The 23,890-nt window shown below is 36.8% G+C and overlaps 4 protein-coding genes and 1 non-coding gene across 14 annotated transcripts; 1 reads left to right on the forward strand and 4 right to left on the reverse strand.

Moving 5' to 3' along the window:
* Positions 1-3,279: 3,279 nt before the first annotated feature.
* On the reverse strand, positions 3,280-4,738 carry LOC111214342 (18.1 kDa class I heat shock protein-like). Its single transcript, XM_022717066.2, has one exon. It carries the CDS (start codon positions 3,987-3,989, stop codon positions 3,531-3,533), a length of 459 nt encoding a protein of 152 aa, XP_022572787.1. The 5' UTR covers positions 3,990-4,738; the 3' UTR covers positions 3,280-3,530.
* A 213-nt stretch (positions 4,739-4,951) lies between these two features.
* Positions 4,952-9,130, reverse strand: LOC106441122 (probable NOT transcription complex subunit VIP2). 7 transcript variants are annotated; one of them, XM_013882920.3, is made up of 13 exons: positions 8,921-9,130; positions 8,468-8,535; positions 8,235-8,346; positions 7,983-8,161; positions 7,518-7,893; positions 6,841-7,026; positions 6,592-6,719; positions 6,365-6,463; positions 5,807-6,286; positions 5,679-5,731; positions 5,540-5,581; positions 5,308-5,446; positions 4,952-5,209 (listed from the first exon to the last, which is right to left on the reverse strand). In XM_013882920.3, the coding sequence occupies exons 2-13, from the start codon at positions 8,480-8,482 to the stop codon at positions 5,150-5,152; spliced, it is 1,869 nt and encodes a 622-aa protein (XP_013738374.2). In that variant the 5' UTR covers positions 8,483-8,535; positions 8,921-9,130; the 3' UTR covers positions 4,952-5,149. The 7 variants fall into 7 exon arrangements, with proteins under 7 accessions (XP_013738374.2, XP_013738372.2, XP_013738376.2 ...); XM_013882918.3 differs by having other exon boundaries at positions 8,465-8,535; XM_013882922.3 differs by having other exon boundaries at positions 6,365-6,453; positions 6,621-6,719; positions 8,921-9,129.
* LOC125582838 lies at positions 8,238-8,318 on the forward strand. The gene has a single exon (XR_007320283.1). It is a non-coding gene; the product is annotated as a small nucleolar RNA snoR35 (small nucleolar RNA).
* Positions 9,131-10,466: 1,336 nt separating the features above from the next.
* LOC111214344 (histone H4) lies at positions 10,467-11,058 on the reverse strand. Its single transcript, XM_022717069.2, has one exon. The coding sequence runs from the start codon at positions 10,972-10,974 to the stop codon at positions 10,663-10,665; it is 312 nt and encodes a 103-aa protein (XP_022572790.1). The 5' UTR covers positions 10,975-11,058; the 3' UTR covers positions 10,467-10,662.
* Positions 11,059-12,627: 1,569 nt separating this feature from the next.
* LOC106386409 (probable LRR receptor-like serine/threonine-protein kinase At5g59680) lies at positions 12,628-22,106 on the reverse strand. Of its 4 annotated transcripts, none has more exons than XM_048746647.1 (15): positions 21,507-22,106; positions 21,175-21,381; positions 17,171-17,178; positions 16,110-16,435; positions 15,503-15,978; positions 15,246-15,390; positions 15,078-15,149; positions 14,907-14,978; positions 14,746-14,814; positions 14,481-14,647; positions 14,146-14,393; positions 13,822-13,948; positions 13,643-13,708; positions 13,367-13,556; positions 12,628-13,285 (listed from the first exon to the last, which is right to left on the reverse strand). In XM_048746647.1, exons 1-15 carry the CDS (start codon positions 21,589-21,591, stop codon positions 12,877-12,879), a joined length of 2,667 nt encoding a protein of 888 aa, XP_048602604.1. In that variant the 5' UTR covers positions 21,592-22,106; the 3' UTR covers positions 12,628-12,876. The 4 variants fall into 4 exon arrangements, with proteins under 4 accessions (XP_048602604.1, XP_048602603.1, XP_048602605.1 ...); XM_048746646.1 differs by lacking the exon at positions 17,171-17,178 and adding an exon at positions 17,712-17,719; XM_048746648.1 differs by lacking the exon at positions 17,171-17,178 and adding an exon at positions 17,592-17,599 and having other exon boundaries at positions 14,146-14,334; positions 14,461-14,647; positions 14,752-14,814; positions 14,916-14,978; positions 21,507-22,105.
* Between the last annotated feature and the right edge of the window lie 1,784 nt (positions 22,107-23,890).

A 23,890-nucleotide genomic window follows, 5' to 3' on the forward strand; every position in this document is an offset into this window, starting at 1 on the left:
CGGCGGTGAGAACGTTGGTGACCACGGTGGCGAGGGCGACGGTTTGTTCGGAAATAGTGGAAGCGGCGGCGCTAGGGTTTAGAGGAATCGGCGGCGCTAGGGTTTAGAGGAATCGGCGGCGCTAGGGTTAGAAGAAGCTGCGGCGACAACGGTGAGAATGAAGTGAGATAGATAGCCGACGTTGAGAACGATGGTTTGTTCGGAAATCGTGGGAATTCGAAATCGCCTTTGAGAGAGAACTGTTAGGGTTTTGAGAGAGAACTGTTAGGGTTTCTGAATTTCGCGAAAAATGAAACAAAAAAAAAAATCACCTTATATATTGGGTAAATAATCCGGTTAGCTTTAAAAGTACATTGGTAAACTTTAAGGTTTGGTCCGGTTTAGACGACTTATTCTGGCTGATAATGTACAACAGACGACTTAATATTTAGTCGTCTGTTTTCAGACGACAAAATATTAAGTCGTCCTAGACCCTAAAATGAACCCCTAAACTAAAATGACTAGATTAACTAACTAACCACGTTATAAAATCAAATTATACTTAAATAGTGTTTACTATACACAGAAATGAACACGCATAAGTAATTTTAAAAATTTTCAAAAACGGTTTTAATGCTTTCCAAAATCTAACCCTAAGAACACATACAATACTACAACATATGTTGATGAAACATAAACTAAAGAATATCATGACTCACTACTTTCACTCATCTATGCTGAAAACAATTGAAATTTGTTATATCTTAATTTATACCTCCTAAGACATATGTTAATTACATAATTCCCATTTTTCACTTATCAAAATATTTTTTACAAAATTTTTAAATTATGTTTAAGACTAACTGTCCAGACGACTTTCAGTTAAGTCGTCTGGACGACTTATTTTCAAGTCGTCTAAACAGACGACTTGCGAGGGGTAGAAACGTAAAAAAAATTCCGTTTTTTTGTTTGGTCACAAGGGGATAGTTGTAATTTCAATAGCCTTTTAGGTTACTTTTGCCTTTGACCCAAGTTGGGGTATTGTTTTGGGTTTGACTCCAAGTTTTGAGTCACACTTGGCAATTCTCCCTTTAAATTGTTATTATCATTGAATATAATTATTTTTGACATATTTAAGTTTTCGTTTACATAAAAATTTATCATATTTTAGGATAATTTTAATTTAAAATGTAATTTTCATATTTTTCAAACAAATTCTAAAAATATTTTTTAAATATTTTGTTATAAATTTTTTAAAAAATATTGAGTTGCATTTCAAATAAAAAGGTTAATATATTAAAAATATTCTAATTAAAATATGTAAAATTTAATATAGTTTTAAAGAAATGATCAAAATTAAAAAAAAAAATTACAAATAAAAAAAAATCATGATTTTGTTAACTGGGTGGATCATTATTTATATGATATCGCACACGAAAGAACATTTATGTTTTTACAATTATCTAATTAACTCTATATACTCAATTTTTATATTTTTTTTATATGATCTCACACATTCGTAAAAAAATAGATAGTTTAAGATGCAAAAATATATTTACTTAATAAATATAATATGAACGAATATTACAAATACATCATTTAATAATATAAATAATTAAAAACTGAAAATTCATATCCGCGCTGTTCACGGATCATAGTCTAGTTTAATCATTAAGACTTAATTCATACTAAATTACTAACTATGTGCGGTAGGTCTATGAATCATCAATTTGACGGATCAGGGGTAATTATAGAGATAAAGATGAAGATTGGTATAACTAGATAATAACAATCCCCTCGGGATTAGGACTTTTTTTTTTTTTTTTTGAAACACGGGGATTAGGACTCTACAATGATAACAATACACACAAGCTTTACAGTCTATTTCAGTAATCGAAAAGGGTTTTTCATAGGCCTGAACATTTTAATCTGGACCCGAAGACCCGAACCAGAACCGACCCAAAAATACCTGACCCAGAACTAGACCGAAAAATTACAAGTACCTTTTGGGTCTAAATTTTTTTTAACCGAAAGAACCGGAACCGAAAAAGAACCGACCCGAATAGACTCGGACCCGAAAAGAACCGACCCGAATAGACCCGACCCGATAAGAACCGATTTGTACCCGACTTAAAAGCATGTATATCTAAAACTATGATGTTTTTGTGTTCTATTTTATATATATTATTTTATGATTTAGTTGAAATATCTTTTGTTAACAACATTTGTTATTATTTTTTAACATTTTTAAAGTAATATAAAGCTTTAAAATGTAAAATTTAGAGTTTTAAAATGTTTTATTTTAATTATTAATAGTTTCATTTAAGTTGTTTTGTAAAATTTTAGATATATATGACAAATATTCAACTAAAGTTGATGGAATTGGGTATATCATGTCATTTTCAGATCCTAAATACCCGATCCGGATCCGATATGGACCCGAAAAATTACGGGTATTTTATGGTTATTTTATGGGTATTTTAATTATAGACCCGAACCGACCCGGATCCGAGAAGAACCGATCCAAACCCGAACCGAAAATTTCTAAGTACCTATTGGATCTAAATATTTAGGACCCGAAAAAACTCGGACCCGAAAAAAACCCAGCCCGAATCTGACCCGAAGACCCGAACGCCCAGGGCTAGACTTTCTCGATAAATTCATTTGGAGGATCATCAAAATTCTTTTTCTCTTTAAAGTTTGATTTCCTTCTACATTTTTTTTTTGCTTTCCTCCAACATGTTACAGAATATTTGATTAGAGATGTGTTTTTAACTTTTCAAATCTACCAAATAGTTAATGGAAAATGTACAATTTTATTTGAGAAAAAGACAAAAATAGCACTAAATCAAGTTTATGTTCCCAAACTAGCACTCAAGATTAAAAGTCACAAAAATAGTACTTAATGTTTTATCAAAAATCACAAACTTAGGGTTTAGAGTTAAAGTATGGGGTTTAAGATTTAGGGTTTAGGGTTTAGGGTTTAGAGTTTAGGGTTTAGATTTTAGGGTTTAGGGTTTAGGGTTTAGAGTTTAGGGTTTAGGGTTTATGGTTTAGAGTTGAGAAATGAGGTTTTGGGGATAAGATTTCAAATTTTGAAAAATAAAAAAATTAAAATTTTCAAAGGATAAACTTAGAAAGATGCTATTTTGATCATTTTAGTTTTTGAATGCTATTTTTGTGATATAAACTTAGAAAGGTGCTATTTTGGAGATTTGCCCATTTTATTTTCACAAGAACTTTTTTTTCTAAAACGAAAATCCATGTTTTATGTGTCATGTCGAAAATAATTATCTGTTTCGTTTCTTTTTTGTTAACACTTAATTAAGCGTTCGTCTTGATTGTTTCTTTTGATTTTTTTGAGAGATTAGCTTGAAATATCGTATGCTTATAAGAGAAACAATAGTCTTACATTCTTTTATTTATTACAATAATCTTACAATATTCATGATTTAGAAAAAGAAACAAAAGACCACATAAACTTTTTGTAGCAAACACACGTTTTATTCCACACACCAAATTCTCAAATGTTCATCTTCATCGTTTGTGACTCAGCCTGAGATATCAATAGACTTGACTTCAGGCTTCTTCTCAGGCGCCTTTGGTACCGTAACCGTAAGCACGCCATTCTCCATTGTTGCCTTCACTTCTTCCATCTTCGCATTCTCAGGCAACTTAAACCTCCTCATAAACTTCCCACTTGCTCTCTCCACACGGTGCCAATTGTCGTTCTTATCTTCATTCTCCTTGCTCCTCTCTCCACTAATCTGCAGTATGTTCTTGTCTTCAACCTCAACCTTCACTTCCTCTTTCTTCAATCCCGGCAAGTCCGCTTTGAACACGTGTGCCTCGGGCGTCTCCTTCCAGTCCACTCTTGCGTTTGTGAATGCTGCCATGTCACGAGCCGAGGAAGGCGTTAAGAGTCCTTCAAATGGATCCCATGCATCTAGCGAGAACGGATCGAAGACGTTTGATCTGCGTCCTCCAACAAGGCTTGGAACTAGAGACATTGTTGTTTCTCGAGTGACTTAATGAACTTTGATTCTTGATTTTTCTTGTTGCTTTGATCTGATTTTTGAGATCTGATAAATGGCTCCTATATATAAGGTAGGGGAGGATGAAGAGAGAACGTTCTTCGAGTTTCTTGAATTAGAAAGTGCACTTTTTCTAAAACCTTCGTTTATCGTCTAGAGTCCAAAGGGTGACAAGATTTTTCTTGGCATTTCAGGAAGTTTCGGATGTTAAAACAAGACGACGTGCATTCTAGCTGGACAGTTAAACGACGTGCCGTTTTTTGCCTAGTGAAGATTGCCCTCTTTGATAAAGGCCCATCTTGCTTAAGACAATAATTAAGAAAGTTTCTATATAGCCCAAAATCTAGCTCTTGTATAGTTACGACACAAATACATCAAGACTGACCCTAGTTAAGTAACAGATAAGAAAAATTCTTCTTTACATTCTTTCCGTATTACTACACAACAATAAGTCCGTACATTATAACTTGTAAGCCCTAGTAAGTTAGCTAACCTATAACCTTTGCTTTTAAATGGCTACATTATTCATCGTTTGAAACTATGGTGTGTGCATAAGTTATAGCTAACCTTTATTATCATATATTTTCCTGTTGAATAAGTCGAGCAAAAACATTGGCACTAACTCTGTTTTATGTTTCCGCACTACTTAAAGAGGAAACTGTATGTCATACATTATGCTAACCAAATATATCTCAGAAAGAAAAACAAAGTTCAATCACCAAAGAAGTCGGTATTTTGTTTTAGACATGACTTATGGATTCATATAGTTCTTAGCATACTTGACACCAAAAATAGAATACACAATATATCAAAGCTCAGCCACGTTTTGGTTTACACAAACGCCAATTACTAAACAAGTATACTAAAATATTTGATTCGGTTATTGCGACCAAATATCAGGTTATTTACTCGGTTCTTGTCATGCCTGGTCACCAGACTGTCTAAATATTATTTATTAAAAACAGAAAAGAAGAAAAAAAATTAACTTTAGTTACCTTTTATGGCAGAAATTTGAGGTTAAATTTTGAAAACTGTGAAGATTGTTTGGTTACTAAACAATGGAGCTTGCATGCAGGAAAAGAGAGAAAAGGCTTTACATTGTAAAGATGCTAATAATTGAACAAACCTACTTGAAGTCAATGCTGTAGCAAGCTTGGTCTCTTCTCAATGTGTTCGTACTGGACAATACAATGTTCCTGCAAATAAACCATCCCCAAAGACACACAACTTAGTACACTGGGCACTGAGAGAGTACCGATAAATAGATATATTCCTGCAACAATCATTGATTTACCTTTCTGACTGTTTTGAATGAGTTTGGATCTAGGCACTCGTATGTTCCTCTTTCATACAGAGCTGTTCTGACCATAGGTTCCCCAACTCTGAAGAACCATAATTTATGTTCCTTATGGTAAAACCAACCTCTTTCGTAACTGCAAAAATATCAAACAAACTCAAAATCATTAGCGCAAAGAGAGCTGAGTAAACAAACAATGAAAGATTATGAAGGAGATTTAAAAACATACAGTTCATCTGCTGCGTATAGTTGTGCTTCATCTTTTGGCATACTGGAACAATAATTAGACAAAAGTTAATTTGTCAAATTTGACAAGAATGATTCAAGATTTGGCAAATTAGATATTAAATGGTCATTTCTTAACATACCTGTAAAATGTGTAGAACAATAACTCAAAGGAGAACCTTTTGAAACTTGCTCGCTGCAACAAATGGAAATTATAATTGTTAACCAACTCCAGTGTAAGAACTACTCAAAAGATCAAGAGGGCACTTACAGTTAGAGGCGGAGGTGGTGTGGCGTAGTAACAACTTGGCACTGTGAACTCGACCTCTGTCTTTGCAGGCTCATTAGTCCAAGGGGAAGCAAATGTCTTGTAGAGTTTTCCAGTTGAATTCAAATCCAATCCCAGCGTCGTTAAGTCGATCCCAAGAGCAAGGGAGGTTAAATCAGGTTTGGTCCCGTTTAGCACGTCTAACAATCCAAGTAAGCAAAAAGGATCTGCCTCCGACTTTATCTCAGAATCTCTAAATTGGTTGATGGATGACATTTGTTGCACAGGGAACTGGGGCTGATTCTGTTGCTGCTGATACTGCTGAATAAGCTGATCGTAACCGTTACCGGAAACTGAATTGGGAGAGTTTAGAGGTCTCAAGCCAAGACCTTGTAGCCCACCAGATGAAGTATGTTGTGGCTGTTGCTGTGTACGATGTGATGGATATGTTCCCCCCAAGTTGAAACCACCAGATCTAGGTATCTGCAAATTTGCAATACCAACATAAACTACCCCATCACGGTAAAACATTTTATTAGTTTCGAAACAGTTAAAACTTACAGAAAAGCTTTGAGAGTGCATCATTGACATAGCATTGTCATGGAGTTGTTCTTTCTGATGCAAATCCATCGGATAATCAGAACTACCACCTGCAAAAATCTACTACGCTTGTGAATGGTCCAGCAGGTTTAGCTTATAGCATTCAGAAACAAATATGTCTGGGAACGTTTTATAATCTTTCTGATGCAACACGCTATAATATGTAAGGCAGAAAAAAATGTATGAACCTCCAATGAAGACGATAATAAACCAGCACCTTTATATCCAGGGAGAGCTGGAAAGTCTTCATTTTGGATGCTGAACTCCTGGTGTTGTTGGACAATTGGGACTCCTAAACCTTGTTTCCTCAAAGAGCCTAGAAAAGGCACCACAAGAGTATGTATGAGGGAACAAAACATGAAATGGGAATATGTTTTCAAATACTTCTTTTATATCAAGTATACGAATTTCAATAGATGTTCAGATAGATTGACTACCCAGTTGTCCTTGAGAGCCACTAGCAGAACCAGGACGACTTGTCAGCTGGGGGAAATCGTTATTGATGTCAAACAGAGAACTGTCGTTAGAGTGATCACTGAGCATCATATTGTTAACATGGTTCTGCGAGAGTTGGCCACCACCAGCATGGTAGGAGTTCCCCAGCATAGACATGACCTGAGATCCTGTACAATAAAATTTTGCAATCAGATTTGAACTGTTATATCTACATACAGCACTTGCTAGCTTATTGCATGTTTCAAAAATAAGATTTTAATGTGCAAAGTATACAAGCTCTTCTTACAAATCCTATACAAGCACAGAGTATGTAAAAGCTGAAAACAAAATCTGCTTCCTACTCGCATGAGTCTGGAAAAGTATAGACCATGATAGCAAAACAAGTTCAATTGCTGATAAAATCCCTTCCTTAATAACTACTTATTTAGGTTGCTACTTTGCAGATTAATTTCTTTACTTAATTTCAAAAGCACTCTTCCTAGTTACTATACCAAAGACCCATAAACATAAAAGTATAAAGGTAACTTCCATAGTTCAATACAGCAGAATTTATATTGCGTCTCATGAAAATGACATAACAACAAGAAAAACAAGGCTCCTGTATCTCAACTTAGAAACAAAATAACCCCAAAGACAGAAATGGATAAATCATATATACCTTGAGGAAGTCCTCCACCCAGCATTCGGTTCTGTCCTTGAACATTTAATCCTGATCCGCTATTAGCTGCCATATTTAGCCGTGAAGAAAGACCAGGCATAGACAATCCACCAGAGCTAATAGTCCTCCCCAAGTTAACTCCACCAACCATGTTTCCCATTGCGCTTGTTATCCGAGGACCCGCGTTCGCCAACAGATGCGACATTCCAATATTCGAAACACTATTCCTACCACTGAGCCCAGCAGATGTGGAGAGAATCCCAGGAATAGAACCACCAACTCCGTTTGCGTTACTACTATATCCAGGGTTGCCAACATTATTAATACCTCCTCTATTTGGGATTCCAGAGTGCCCATGTGAGTTACCATGAGAAAGCTAAAAACAATAATCGTGTAATATAAGATATAGATTCGAGACCAAGAGGAGTTGTTTTTTTTTCAAAAAAGTGTCAAACCAACATGCACCTGAGCGAGAGCAACAGGTAGGTTATTTGAAGAAAATCTTCCGCTGGAAAAACTCCCGTTAGCTTGTTGTACACCGGGAGATGGTAGACTATTCATACTTGAGTTTCTTGAAGAAAGTGAACCTTGCATGTTCCCTACATTATAGCTACCATGAAGATTATGAAGTCCCTGAAGACTTCCTGAAATGAAAGAAAAACGGTGAACGTAAGTAAGTTAATAACAAAGCATTTCCAAGATGATTATCACACTCACCAGCAGCATGATGAAAACCGGGAGAGGGTGAACCAGGTTGTCCAGTATAGGAAGAAGCGAAAGATCTGCCTGAACCATCTTGTAAATTCGAAGCTGAACCATTGAGAGATGACTGCAAAAAGGCAAGAAAACTGACATAAGGAGAGATTTTCACATAATTTAGGCAAACGATATCTTTAAAGGTTTAAATATATTTAGATGATTAGGGGGAGGGCGAGAGGAAGGTATACTACATGAAGGTTTGACATTGCACGAGCTGAACAAAATATAATTCGGTGACAAGACTCGAACCGCCTACAATCTGAGAAGGAACATACATGAATTAAAAGCCTTATAAAGAGAAGTTCAACAACGCTGAAAAAAAATCACAATTAAACATAAACTAACACATGAAACACTACTCAACATAAATCTTAATAGCTATCGAGAATTCACTGTTTAACTAGAACATCGGCTACATCAACGGGGGAGGGATTTATGAATCCATGAAATAAACTAACAAACTTGAAGAGGATCCAATCAACGCAAAGCGTAATTCAGCGGCAGGCCCTGAATTCAACTAGCGCGATGTGATTTCAATAGTAGCGAAATTGAACTACGAAAAACCCCTAGAATCGCGACTTCTCTCAGCTCACACTCACAGTACAAAGAAGGAATAGGAGGATAGCACTGCCGAATTGGTAAACCTTGGGGGGTAGATCAAGATATGATTTGAGAGAATCCGAAGGAGATTGATGTTTGGTGCAGATTCTTTTGATTGGGGGGGAAGGCGGGGCGGGGCGGAGATTTTAGATTTTTCTTTTGTGTTGAGAGATTTGTGCCCTAAATCGAAAACGGATTATCGGAAGGAGGAGACGGAGCCTTATTAGATTTAGAAAATGGTATAAAATAATATATTTTTCTGGTCTGAATGATTGGACAGTCCCGATGTCATGAAGGGTCCCACAAAAGCCTCTAAACTAACGAGAGTGTTTCTGTAGAAAAAGCTTTAGTTCCCCAATCAATATTTTTGGGCCCAACCGAACAGGCCCATAAATTTTGGTTATTCAGAATCTCTCTGGTGCTTTCGACTTTAAGAACATGATTAACGCTCAAAACTCCTTTGGGTTTCTTAAACTTTTTTTTTTATCAGATTAAAAAATAAAAATAAAAAATAAAAATGAAAATCAATCGCGGGCCACCACGTGTCAGTGGATCTTTTTTTTGGTGGTTTTTATAACATGTTTCTTAATTAATTGGTGGGATCTGCGCCATAAAGATCGTTAAGAACCTCATGAATATCCCGCGATATTAATGGCCTAAGATGATCATACACACCTGCTGAATTGACGATGAAATGGCAGAAGAAAAGACAGCTTGAGCTGATCATGTATCAGTATTTTACGGGGTAAGACTAATATCATACTTAAATTAGGTGAAACAGAGTAGAGTTAGCTGACTATGGAGCAGTGCCGTCTTAAAAACATTAATGACCTTAGACCAAATATAAAATAAAGACCTTTTATAAAAAAAATCTAAATTTTTATTTATTACATTTCCATAAATTAAAGCAAAAAATTAGGGTATTCAAAGAAAAAAAATAAAAAAAATGGGGTTTTGTGTATAAATTAGATTTTGTTAATGGAAAAATTAAGAATGGTGTAGGATAATTTTTTGTTCTTATTGTATTTAAATTAGGTTTAGTTAATCATGAACATTTTTGTTATAATTTCATCAAACTAATTGATATTTAACAAACAAAAATAAACTTTTTTAATTAGTAAACTAATACTAATTTCTTTTTTGTACCCATGGCAATTGACTATGTTGCCATGGGTTAGAGCCGGCACTGCTATGGAGTCGATTGGCTAACAGTAGGAGATGTGTTGTGGAATCTTGACTATGATTTGCAGCTGCGTGAAGCTGTCATTGATTGTGATCAAGATGATAACAGCACGAACATTATCGGTGAGCTACGTTTACGGCTCTATGATTAGGACGACGATGACACCAGCGTTAACATTGCTGTGGTAGCCAGAGATGGACGATTAGAAGAACATTTCATGTGTTGATGTGATGACCCATGAGTAAAGTTGTCTCCCAGACCAGTCTCAACGGAAAATAAAAACTAAAGAGGTTAATACTAACTAGAATTTAGAACCGCTGTTCTTCTCAGGCTTTTTTGTCTCTACATGATTTAACCTTTAGACATGGATTTTCATTCAATGACCACCAATCAAAAGAAAGTCCAGATTCATAAACTCGAAATAGCTTCATAGATAAAATTGCGTAATTACACATAACGAAACGCTAACGCAACACACAAAAGATCGAACTCAAACGGAATTCAAAACACAAACGCTAAGGAAAACATGATTTGATTAGAAACTTCCTTAAGAACACGCCTAAAGAAACCCAGAAACGCAAAACGCGAATCTACAAGAGACCCTTAACCACCAAACCCGTAAAGCGTCCTCCCTTGCCTCTTCAACGCGTAGACCACATCCATCGCAGTCACAGTCTTCCTCCTGGCGTGCTCGGTGTAAGTCACAGCGTCTCGAATAACGTTCTCCAAAAAGATCTTGAGGACTCCACGTGTCTCCTCGTAGATGAGACCACTGATACGCTTGACTCCACCTCTACGAGCCAGCCTCCGAATCGCCGGCTTGGTGATTCCTTGGATGTTGTCTCTCAGAACCTTCCTGTGACGCTTGGCTCCTCCTTTGCCCAAACCCTTTCCTCCCTTTCCACGTCCCGACATTTTTTTCCGATGAAATTGGGTTTTTTTTCTTGAGAAAAGTTTAGCGTTGAAGAAGATTCGATGCTTGAGTTTATACGAGATGAGAATGTGAAATTGATTTTATAGGGAAGACGGGAGCCTTGTGATTTGAGCAATTAGATCGCATAGTAGATCTAACGGCTGAGATATCGATCCGTGCATACAGTTAAAAGATGTATGAACCGTCGATATGCTTTAATCAAAGGTATACATCAGCGATCCGCGTGGTGGTTGTGATAGCCAATATGATTCATTTATTTGGTTTTACATGAGGCGCCACGAATTTGGGTAATGAAGCGCCAATTTTCCATCGTGAACTCAATTTTGCGCCAAAAATATTATTTTAAACCTTTTCATCACATGCGTTCACAGAAACAACTAAGAGCATCTTTGCTGTATCTGTCTTAAGTTGGTCTCTTAACGTAATATAAGATAAGATCTCTTTGTTAAGAGACGTTTTTTAATTTTTTTAGTTAAAAGTTAAGACACCGTATCTTATATTACGCTAACAGACCCAACCTAAGAGACCTACGATAAACATGCTCTAAGAGCATGATTATCGGTGGTGGAAATAGGGTTCTTACGCGTGGATCCCACCACATTTTTGCAAAAACAGTGCTTCAAGTCACCAAATAAAAAACGTTTCACAGGGGTTTGTTGTACTGTTTGCGGGTTCCACATATACGTAGCGGCCCGCGATTGGTTCATTTTTAATTTTTTTTTTAAATCAGAAAAAAAAAAAAAAAATTAAGAACCCCAAAAACGTTTTTACCGATAATCATGCTCTAACAATACATGTTACATCCAAAGCACTTGGTTCTTGCTAAACACTTGAACTAGTTTTTTTTTCTTAACACAACTTATAATAAAACATGAAAACCACCCTTGAAACTAAGGTAGTGGCCGATAAGTAGCAGTAGCAGTACACATAGTAGATTTATCGAGATGATAAGCTAGAGTGTTCAATAGTCTCACAATAAACTTAAAAGAAACTGATAAAAATTGAAGAGATAGATGTTTGATATCCTAGATGATTCCGAGAGGTCAGCCGGAGGAAGCTTCGAAGAGATTGCTGCTAAGAACGATTTGTAGTGTGTGTGAAAACATATGCTATGAAAACCTTGCGATAGGGCGGTGGTGAGTGTCCAGCGGAGTGCCAGTGCTTCCGCGATGAGTGGTGATGCAACATATTTCTTTACTCGAGAGGTCGTGTGTATGATCCGTCCTTCCCTGCTTTTGAAGATGCATCCGAAGGCTGCTGTATTTGTTTCCTTTTTCCATGCTGCGTCTGAGAAACCAAAGATTAGAGCATCCAGATCGGGTACACTTAAATTAGTTATTTACCCTTTTTAAAGTGATGTAATATATGCCTATCTGAATTGTGAGTGATTTAGCTTTTATTTGAGTACATATTATAATTGATGAGGATGTTAGCACGGATAGCACTTCTGTTTAAGATCATATCAAATGATTCACTCTAATCTTTTCTTCAAAATATAATAATTCTATAATAAGGTTGTTTTACTTTAGTGGTACTCTATTTTATAATAATAAAAAAAATGATGAATAAAAAATAAATAAATTACTATAAACCCATTATTTACTCTATCATAGAATGAAGTTAGAGTTGGGTTGAAACTGACATTCACTTCTTGGTAACATAAAAAGATCAACAAGTTTTTGTATATTAACTGAAAACGAGATTCAAGCATTTTTATTTCCTTTATCTTCATGAAACTATATATATTTATTTTAATCAATTTATTACACAGAACATCCTTCAATCAGTTCAGTTACTATTTCATTTTTACATAAATTTTTGAAAACCAATAGGCATACAAACACACACTGAGGTTATTGTCCTTGTGATACGTCCGACACACACTATCTTGCTCTGGGAATCATACCACTGTCAAAGGTCATGCTTACTTCAGGGGAACTCAGTGAATCCATTCTTCGACTCATATTTCTCCTCGAATTTTCAGATACAAGACATTCTTTTAGTTCGATAACAACATGAGACATGGTTGGTCGTTTTGCTGAAGTTGGATCCGCGCACGACATTGCCAGCTCAAGAGCTCTCCAGGCAGAGCGAGAATCATAATCCCCGTGAAGGTTTGGATCCATGATATTTGCAATATTTCCTCCCTTGAGCTCAGACCCAACCCATTGTGTTATGTGAGAATTTCTGCGGTTTCGATCAATCACTGATTGGTTTGTGATAATTTCCAATAACACAATGCCGAAACTGTAAACGTCACTTTTCTCACCCAACCGACCTGTATGGTAATACCTTCAAGGCAAGAAAATGGTATACTTCTCAAACATTGAAAATGAGAACAAATTATAGCACATTGTAATGTTAATTACTCACTCAGGGTCTAGGTAACCAGGAGTACCAGCAACCACCGTCGAGACATGAGATTCACCTCCGACTGGGAAAGACCTGGAGAGCCCAAAATCAGCAAGTTTGGCCTTATAATGCTCGTCCAACAATATGTTTGTAGTTTTGACATCTCTATGAACCATTGGCGGTGTGCATCCAATGTGTAAGTACTCCAAACCTATGCAATGAATTCTTCTATATCAGCTGATTATTGTCAAGCCAATATAGTAATATTCTAGTTCTACGGTCTAACTTAGTACAAACCTAAAGCTGCTTCCACAGCTATTCTTAGCCGAATACCCCAATTGACGACAGACCTTCCTCCTTTTCCTGTGTATTAGTTCATTAGATCCTTTCGAGATTTCAGGAAGAACATATGTTTCATGAACTTATGATAGATATGATGTAATAGATCAACTAGAAGATTGATATATAAATATTACCTGATAGATGTTGTCTTAGGTCTCCATTAGGTACAAACTCATAGATGAGGGCCAAATGGTCTCCTTCATCACAATATCCAACGAGGCTTACCAAATTTGTATGGTGAACTCTCAGTAGAAGATCAACCTATAATTCACCAAACAAGAAGTGCATAACAATATTTGTGATGTTAAAAACATATTTTTTTTTGAAACACAACTTACTTTCATTCAAACTTTAAACTTCTTCCATACAATAAAAAAGGAAATTATCATCTTGTTTAGTTTACTTATGTGTTGTATGTTAAAAACATATATTAGTTGGAAATATTGCACTACAAATACCTCTGCTTTGAATTCTTTATAGCCTTGAGTTGATGACTGAGATAGTAGCTTAACAGCTACCTGTTCACCATTGACAGTACCGTGACAGACAACCCCAAATCCTCCTTCCCCTACAACTCTTTCAAAATTGTTTGTCATTTTGGTAACCTCTGAATAAGTAAACCTTCTCTTTTTCATCTCGATTGATGGCTCAGGTGAATTAGCATGTGTAACATTCACGGTAGGCCTGCTTGGTGGTGGGCAAACAACTGTTTAATCATAATTAAGGGGTTAGAAAAAACTATATCCATGAGATTTTTGGTTCTCTTATTTGACGAGTCTCTCTGGAAAGTTACCTTCAATAGTGGGTTGCCTTTTCTTTCTAAGAACAAGATAAAGAACCAATGCGGCAATGAGCATAGCTACAGAACCAACCGATGCAACAACTGGTACTACAAAGCTTTTTTTAGGTGGCTTTGTTGGTGAACTAGAGGGAACAAGCAGCCTTGGGTTTCCTTGAAGACTACAAGAAAATAAGTGTTGTTTAAGACACAAATTGCGCAAAAAAGGTATTGAGTGTAACTGACAAAAGCTCACAAAATTATGTGGTAAGTTTCTTACGAAAGCTCGAGTCCTTTCCTTTGTAGAGATGTAGGAACTGAACCATTAAGATCGTTCCCACTTAAGTTTCTGCATAGAAAAGTGCAATAAGAAGTCCAAGGTGGAATTAGAAAGAAATAAAACATACGTTTGGTACATATATGAACATGCGAGAAACTTACATGAGCAACAAAAATTTCAGGTTGCCTAGAAACTCAGGCACTTCTCCAGTCAAGTTATTATTGGACAAGTCCCTAAATTTACAGGATAGAATATAATATAAAACTATTACATACGATTTCTTTGCATACATATACATTTTTTTGCCTTCAATCAAAAATGGACATTCTTACAGTTTAACTAGTTGCGTAAGGTTTTGAATGGCAGCTGCTATGTTTCCAGTTAAACCACTTGAAGAAAAGTTTCTGGTGAAATTTTCAAAACCACAATCAAATGTAACATAATTACTTATATATCCTGATGTGTGTGCGCATGTGTATTGTTTAAATTTTAAAACTTACAAAGAAATGATTCTTGGTGGCGTGAAGATATCTGTGTTGCTGCAGTTTAAACTGTCCCACATAAACTGTCGAGGGACGCAAGGATCACCTTGGGAGTTAATTCTACTCAATCCATATGCAGCTTCTATGGTTTTGATAGCAACCACTGACAATAAAAGGTTATAATGAGCTGAGTACTCTAATTTCTCTATGATCTGTTTCTACCAACATAAGAAAGAGTAACATTATATGCATAACTTTTAAAGATGTATAGATACCATCGTTTTCATCTGTTTCGGGCTGTGGAAACTGAATAACTTTGTAGACCTCAATAGCGTTAAGCAGAGGAGGAAGAGTTGATCTGTTGGTTTTTATCAGCTGGAGGCTGCATGTCACTCCTTTACAAGTTTCCGGTGTCCCGCCATAAATAGTATTTATTTCTCGCTTGTCTGGAACTAGAGGGCCATAATATTTTTCTCCGTTCCAAAACATGTTGAACTCCCTGGTTTCATTTGCCTGCAACTCTTGGATCTCAGCAAAGTGTGTATACAAGTAATACTGGTCCTCAGGATTGTCTGAACTCCAATCAATCGTCAGCGGCTCGCTTGTATTCGTAGGCGTGGCAGCAGTTTTGAGGGCGGCTTTCGGTGGCTCGTAGTTGTTGGAAACGCGCACATCGCTAGATGTGGTTTTTTGAGTCCATCCCGTCTCAAAGTACGCAGTCCATTGGCGATCATAAACATCTTCCGGGAACCTGAGAGTGTGAATAAACAACACCGTAGTGGAATAAGAAAATAAGATTGATAACGTTAGCTGTTATTGCACCTCTTTTAACCATTATGAGATTGTTCTGTTTCATTGTTTTTAAGTTGAAGTTGAATTTACCTTAGGTAAGTATCTGATTGGTTAAGATAAATCCGGAAGAAAAGATTAAGAGAACCAAAACTGGTGCTATAAGATTTATTTCCCAACGGTCGTATCTCCAAGGCTGAGATCAGCGGCGTTGTTTCTCCAGTTTTGACAAGACAAATCTGCAATGAGCTTGATGTTGGGATGTGGAAGATCTCTCTCCGGGTACCGTTATCTGCTCTATGCAAATCCACCGTTGCCCATAGATTAGGTCCAAGATAGAGATCAAACTTGGGGTTAATGTCAAGGCCGTCATAGTTTCCATATATAAACCTAGCCCTGATCAGATGATTTCTTCCCTTCTCGACGCGTAGATTCTAGAATCAAAGACTGAAAGTTTCTCAATATAAAGAACTAACTCTTCTTTATTAATGCTTAAGAAAACTCACTCAAAAACTTAAGCTCTCAAACCCTCAATCTCTAACCCCACAAGTTATGCCACACTTTGACATATCCTTTTTATATAGAGATTATCTTTTCCTAATCCTATTACATAAATATATCTAGATAACTCCTAAATATATTATTAATCCCAATCATAATAGGATTAGGTAATTAACTTCCTTCTCAAGTTTCTTTGATCTTCAAGCTTATCTCAACATTCTCCCCCTTAAGCTTGAAATCATTTTTCAACAAATCTTGCATTCCGATCAAATCCTTCATCTCCTTGAACTTGATCCTTCCAAGAGCTTTAGTAAGAATATCAGCCTTCTGTTGATCACCAGACACATGCTCCACGACAATTTTCCCTCTCTCAACACACTCTCTAATGAAATGATATCTTGAGTGTATATGCTTACTCCTTCCATGAAAGACAGGATTCTTTGTGAGGGCTATAGCTGACTGATTATCAATTCTGATCACGGCTTTCTCAACCGTCTGATCCATGACTTCACTTAGTAGCTCTTGTAACCATATAGCCTGTTTAGCAGCCTCCGTACCGGCCATGAACTCTGCTTCACAGCTTGATAATGCAACCGTGTCCTGTTTGATAGAACACCACGTAATCAAGCTTTCTCCAAGGTAGAATATGTGACCTGCAGTGCTTCTCCCGTCGTCTGGATCAATGTTATGGCTACTATCACTATAGCCAATGATCTTAGGAATCTTCGATACTGATCTCGTGAATATGAGGCCAAGCGATGTCGTCCCTTTCACGTACCTGAGACAATGCTTCATTGCGGCTTCATGTGACACTCTTGGACTCTGCATGTACCGACTCAATACTCCAACAGTAAACGAGAGATCCGGCCTGGTGTGTAGAAGATACCTCAGACAACCAACATTCCTTCTATATTTCGTCGCATCAACCTCTTCTTCATCAATGGACTTTGCGAGTTTAAGTCCATTTTCCATAGGCGTGTGTGTCAAGTTGCAATGCTTCATGCCGCTTTCTTCTAAGATCTTTGTCGCATACCGCATCTGGTTTAAGGTTATGCACTCGTCTCCTTGACTTACTTCAATCCCTAGATAGTAACTCAGCTTCCCAAGATCACTCATTTCGAATTTAGAGGCCATCTCCTCCTTAAAGACATTAATAATCTTCTTGCTAGCTCCAGTAACAAATAAGTCATCGACATACACCGCTACTACAAGTATGTTTGTGTCCACGGTTTTCCTATATACCGAAGCCTCTTTAGTACATCTTTTGAAACCAAGCCCGAGTAGAATCTGATTTAATTTGTGGTTCCATGCCCTTGGAGCCTGTTTCAAACCATACAATGCTTTGTGAAGCTTATAGGCTCTCTTTTCACTTCCTTTCACTTCAAATCCTTCAGGCTGTGTCACGTAAACTATCTCATTCAGCTCTCCGTGCAGAAAGGCGGTCTTGACATCCAGATGGTGTACTTCCCATCCACTGGTTGCTGCAATGCTGACTAGTAGTCTGATGGTTTCAAGTCGAGCCACAGGTGCGAATACTTCATCGAAATCAACTCCGTATTGTTGGACGTAACCTTTTGCCACAAGACGCGCTTTGTATTTCATGATAGACCCATCAGAGTTTCGTTTGATCTTAAAGATCCATCTAAGACCAATAGGTTTTATACCTTCTGGTAGATCAACTAAACTCCACACTTGGTTCTTCTCAATTGATTGTAGTTCGTCGAGGCAAGCATCTATCCATTCCTTTAGCTCGCTTGCTTCAACGTAATTCTTAGGCTCTTCATTCAGGCATAGTAACAATGTCTCTCCTTCTTTATCTGCGATCAACACATAGTCATCAAGATACTTTGGTTTAGACGTCTGACGTTCGCTTCTTCTCAGTTGCCTCTCGTCATGATCGCTCTCACTATCCTCATCATCTATTTGAGTTGTATCTGTGACTTCTGGTAGACTCTCATCAGCTACCATACGATCATCTCCATTATCATGATGCTCTGTTTCGTGATCAACATGTGTCTCATCAACTGTTTTAGCTATCCCATGATTTCCAAACTCCCCAAGTGTTACCTCGAAATCATTGTAGTTCTTAGTCTCAGTGTCGATTTTCTTCCAGTTCCAGCCTTTTGTCTCATCAAAGACAACGTCCCGAGACACGACAATCTTCTTAGCATCAGGATCATACAGTCTGTACGCTTTAGACCCAGGCTCTGTCCCGAGATGAACGAGCATGCGTGATCTATCGTCTAGTTTCTTTAGATGCACTTTGTCGACTTTTGTGTAGCCTATACAACCGAAAACACGTAGGTGACTCAAGTTTGGTTTCCGTCCTCGCAAAACCTCATAAGGAGTTTGATCCTTGAGAGACCTTGTGGCTATCCGGTTGATTAGATACGTTGCATGCCTTATCGCCTCTCCCCATAAATAGTTTGGCATATGCATATGCTTTAAGATGCTCCTTGCCATCTCCATTAGCGTTCTGTTCCTTCTCTCTACCACTCCGTTTTGCTGGGGTGTGTATGGAGCCGTAAGATGCCTCTTTATCCTCTTGTCTTCACAAAACACGTTGAACTCATGAGATGTGAATTCTCCACCACGGTTTGAGCGGAATGTAGCTATAGTCTCTCCCACTTCTTGCTCTATCAACCCTTTTAGCTTCTTGAATTTATCGAAAGCTTCACTTTTCTCCTTAAGTAGGATTGACCACATATATCGAGTGTGATCATCTATAACCACAAATATATATCTTTTCCCACCTGATGTACTTGGCGTGATAGGTCCGCAGAGATCTCCGTGTACTAGCTCGAGTGGTCTGGTTGCTCTATACATCGTTGATTTTGGGAATGCTTGCCTCGCGTGTTTTCCAAGTAAGCAGGATGTGCATAGTTCCTTTTCAACATTAACGCTTGGGACTCCATCAACAAGTTCCTTTTGCATCATTAGTTTCATTGTAGCAGTGTTGATGTGTCCAAGTCTGTAGTGCCACCTATTTGACTCGCTTATCTGACTCAAGTGTAGTTGTGTTGCATCTCTAATGCCCATACGTACTTTGTAAAGCCGATTCTTTGACCTTTTTGCAGTTACAAGAAGCTTTCCTTGCTGGTCACTCATCGTTAGATAGTCATCTTTGAGCCTTATGTCACACCCTGACTCTGTTGCCTGACCGAGGCTTATGATGTTACTCCGTAGGTCAGGGATAAAATACACATCATTCATCCTTCTTGCTTCTCCATTCATATCAGTGAACGAGATAGTACCTTTTCCCTTTATGTCGATCTTTGAGTCATCGCCGAACCTCACCTTTCCTGTGACTGTTTTGTCCAGATCAGAAAAATATCGTTGATCACCCGTCATATGATTACTCGCTCCGTTGTCCAAGTACCATATGTCTGCAGTATCCATGTGTGTCTCATACTTCTCAGGATTGCAGTTTTTCTCATTAAGATACACCACTTCATGCATCATCAACTCATCTGCATCTTGTGTATCGACATTGTCATTCTCCTGAGCTTCTTGAAGTTTTAGGAGACGGTCAGGACAGTCTGTGGCATAGTGTCCTAACTTATCACAGCGATAACACATGATTCTTGAAGTGTCTCTATCTCCATTATATCGTCCTCTTCCACGTCCTCTGTTATATGATCGACCTCCTCGTCCTCTGCCTCGATAGTTTCTATTGTAGTCACGATTAGAGGCCGTGGATTGCGATTCAGAGTTTGTATACATCAATTTGTTTTGATCGTCTTGTTGCTCTTCTTCTTCACAAATACGTTCCTCGTAGGCTTTTAATCGGCCGATGATGTCTTCAAACTTGATGTTGTTGAGGTCTAGTACTTGTTCGAGGGAGGCAACGATGTGTATAAACTTTCTTCGCGGGAGACTTGTAAGAAACTTCTTTACCAGTTTAGGTTCTTCAATACTAACTCCTAAGGCCGCAGATTTTGATGCTATCTCTGATATCTTACCGCTGAAGTCATCGATCTTCTCTGTATCTTTCATCTTTAGCCTTTCAAATTCAGACATCAATGTCTGTAACCTCGCCTCTTTGACTCTCTCTGCTCCAACGTGTCGAGTCTTAATGGCTTCCCATACCTTCTTTGCCGAGTTGAGCTCACCAACTTGAAGAATCAACGCTTCAGGAATCGATTGAAAGAGAAGGGCTACAGCCATGTTATTCTTATCTCCGTCAGGGTTCTCTTCTTCCACAGCTTCCCAGACCTTATGCACCTTCAAAGCTATTTTCATTCTTATCTCCGAAACCGTATAATTTGTTGCAGTAAGCATTGGACACTTAATGGAGGTTCCTCCTCCTTCTTTAGTTTTCGTATCTATTGCCATGATCTCACCACTCATCTTCCCTAGGCTCTGATACCAAATCTAGAATCAAAGACTGAAAGTTTCTCAATATAAAGAACTAACTCTTCTTTATTAATGCTTAAGAAAACTCACTCAAAAACTTAAGCTCTCAAACCCTCAATCTCTAATCCCACAAGTTATGCCACACTTTGACATATCCTTTTTATATAGAGATTATCTTTTCCTAATCCTATTACATAAATATATCTAGATAACTCCTAAATATATTATTAATCCCAATCATAATAGGATTAGGTAATTAACTTCCTTCTCAAGTTTCTTTGATCTTCAAGCTTATCTCAACATAGATTGTAGCAATTCCTTGTCCCATCTGGAAAGTATCTCACCGTTCTGTATGGCTTCAGGTATCTAGTCTCCAGATTTTTTTGAATTCTACCAGTTTTTCCACTCTGGATGAACGTTGCGTCTGAAGAATACTGTAATCCAGTTCTGTCCTCTTTATAAGGAGACACTTCATTCGCAGGAAGCCCGCAATCCAAACTGATGAACCCTGTAAAACCGACATGGAAAAGAGCTGACACTTAAAAGGGAGAAGGGACTGAATTGCCAAATACAAGTACGATCAAGGAGCAAAATGGTAGCAAGATGAAGAATAAGAAGGATAAGCATGTATACCTTGTTGGCTCTGAGGTTGAACAATATGAATGGTGGAAAAAGTTGCAACTACCACGAACAAAATTAGCTCAAGAGAACTCTTCATATTCTCTTACGGTAAGAGTCTTACCTTCCTAAGAAAAAACGGAAACCAGTTGCCTAGGCTATGAGGATAGGGGAGACTATATATAAGCAAACCTAAGCTGTAGGGGAAACTAAAAGCATAGACTTTTTCAAGTCAAAGAAAAGAAAGGGTAAATGTGTTTTTTTTTTCTCTCCGGTGCAATTTCACCATGGGAAGAAGAATAAGGATAACAATGCTCCAGCATCACTTTCGATCATTTGTGGAATAGTACATCAGTATAGTTTCCAAAGAACCTTTCAATAACACAAAAAGATCTTGGATTTAATAACCACTAGTCTCACCGCAATGATGCACGAAGAAATATTCCGAAAGATTTGACATTGTAATGGTCATTGACTTGAATATATATATGTAGTAGACCTGATTTTGTTTCTATCCGTAGGAATACAAGTAAGAGCCCACCAAAAGTATACAGCAATAGGCACGCATAATGATTTATATGCTGACTAAATAACAAGAAAAAAGCCAGCATGAAGAATCAAGGTTTATAAACAATCAACTGAGCTTAAACAAGATGAATAATGATTAATGACCTAAAGACCAACGGAACTGTTGGTATTCTCTCTTGTTTCTAATGCTACTTCATCATGGGAAGAAGAAGAAGAATTAACAAGGTAAATAATTAATGTTCCAACTTCCAACATCACTATCATGAAATCGTGTACATTGAGTCTATAATTTTGTTTCCTGGTCAGAAAATATAAAACTTGCTTTGGTATAACGTCCAAAGAATGCATCAATCACGTAACAAAATATTAGGGTTTGATAGCCACTATATGCTTAAGCCCCATGACGCACGAAAAAAAACTGAGAAATAGTCAATGGTCGTTGACTTTTTATTGAAGTCTTGAAATGAGAGGCAGCAAAAGCTTAAAAGTCGAGACTTGGAGATGTTCTCTACGCTTAGTAGTTACCCAATAAACAATTGCAGATAAGCATACTGGAAAAAGTTTAAATTTTAGTGAAATGAGTCGCATAAACTCAATCCATATGTGGCTTCAATGTTTTGATGATGTTAGAAATTAAAATATGAAATGCCATGAGTACTCTTTGATCTCTATAATTTGTGATAAATTTGGAGGAAACATAGAAAAATAATAGTTTCTCTCATTTTACTAACTTAGCCAAGAGGCTTATTTATAATCTTACATAATAGGCACACAAAACACACCGAGGTTATTGTACTTGTGATACTTGCGACACACACTATCAGGGCCGGCTCAACGCTATTAGGAATCGTAGGACAAAAACATTTTTTTTTACTCTCTAAAATTTATATGAAGATAATGTTTAAAATATTTTTAAAATTTAATTAATAATATTTTGTATATTTTGTAATGAAAATAAAACTATATACATATCAAATAGAGAAAAAGACAAAAATAGCACTAAATCAAGTTTTTGTTCCCAAACTAGCACTCAAGGTCAAAAGTCACAAAAATAGCACTTAATGTTTTATCAAAAGTCACAAACTTAGGGTTTAGAGTTAAAGGGTGGGGTTTAGGATTTAGGGTTTAGGGTTTAGGGTTTAGAGTTTAGGGTTTAGGGTTTAGAGTTGAGAAATGAGGTTTTGGGGATAAGATTTCAAATTTTGAAAAATAAAAAAATTAAAATTTTCAAAGGATAAACTTAGAAATGTGCTATTTTGATCATTTTAGTTTTTGAGTGCTATTTTTGTGATATAAACTTAAAAAGGTGCTATTTTGGAGATTTGCCCTATCAAATAATTTTGGGTCCTTTTCAATTTTATTTATTATATTTATAATTATATATATATATAAAAATATAGATTTATAAAAAATTAGGCCCCTTATTTATTATTATACGGGGGGGACACGGGCTCGGACCCAAGATAGTTGCACCGCTTGTCTCCCCCCTTGTAAACCGGCCCTGACAGTATCTTGCTCTGGGAACCATACCACTATCGAAGGCGGTGTAAAAAAATTATGATTTTTTCTTTTAGAATTTCATTAGAGATAAAATCATATCAAATTTGAGTGTTTATTAGAGTTTTTTTAGCGTAAGGTAGATGACATTCATGATTTCTTTATACCATAAACATCATCGAGTTTTTATATATTAACTGAAAACGAGATTCAAACATTTTTATTTCTATTTTTTTTTTTAAAAACATTTTTATTTCTTCATCTTCATGAAAAAAATATATATATATATATATTTATATTTAAATCAATTTATTCAAGAACATCCTTCAATAGTTCAGTAACTATTTTATTTTTTACAAAAAAATTTGAAAACC

Source organism: Brassica napus, chromosome C2 (genome assembly GCF_020379485.1).
Source record: "Brassica napus cultivar Da-Ae chromosome C2, Da-Ae, whole genome shotgun sequence".
NCBI lineage: Eukaryota > Viridiplantae > Streptophyta > Magnoliopsida > Brassicales > Brassicaceae > Brassica > Brassica napus.

What these genes read in the sequence shown, in the direction of transcription:
- LOC111214342 (XM_022717066.2), bottom strand. Translation starts at nt 3,989, where the DNA reads ATGTCTCTAGTTCCAAGCCTTGTTGGAGGACGCAGATCAAACGTCTTC.
- LOC106441122 (XM_013882918.3), bottom strand. An exon ending in TGGCTCTCAAGGACAACTGG is followed by an intron (nt 6,720 to 6,840) that starts GTAGTCAATCTA and finishes TGCCTTTTCTAG; the next exon opens with GCTCTTTGAGGAAACAAGGT. An exon ending in CACCACCTCCGCCTCTAACT is followed by an intron (nt 5,732 to 5,806) that starts GTAAGTGCCCTC and finishes CATTTGTTGCAG; the next exon opens with CGAGCAAGTTTCAAAAGGTT.
- LOC111214344 (XM_022717069.2), bottom strand. Translation starts at nt 10,974, where the DNA reads ATGTCGGGACGTGGAAAGGGAGGAAAGGGTTTGGGCAAAGGAGGAGCC.
- LOC106386409 (XM_048746645.1), bottom strand. Translation starts at nt 21,591, where the DNA reads ATGAAGAGTTCTCTTGAGCTAATTTTGTTCGTGGTAGTTGCAACTTTT. An exon ending in ATGGGACAAGGAATTGCTAC is followed by an intron (nt 16,451 to 21,181) that starts AATCTATGTTGA and finishes CTTTGATTCTAG; the next exon opens with AATCTACGCGTCGAGAAGGG. An exon ending in CGAAACAGATGAAAACGATG is followed by an intron (nt 15,391 to 15,502) that starts GTATCTATACAT and finishes TTTTATTGTCAG; the next exon opens with TGGTTGCTATCAAAACCATA.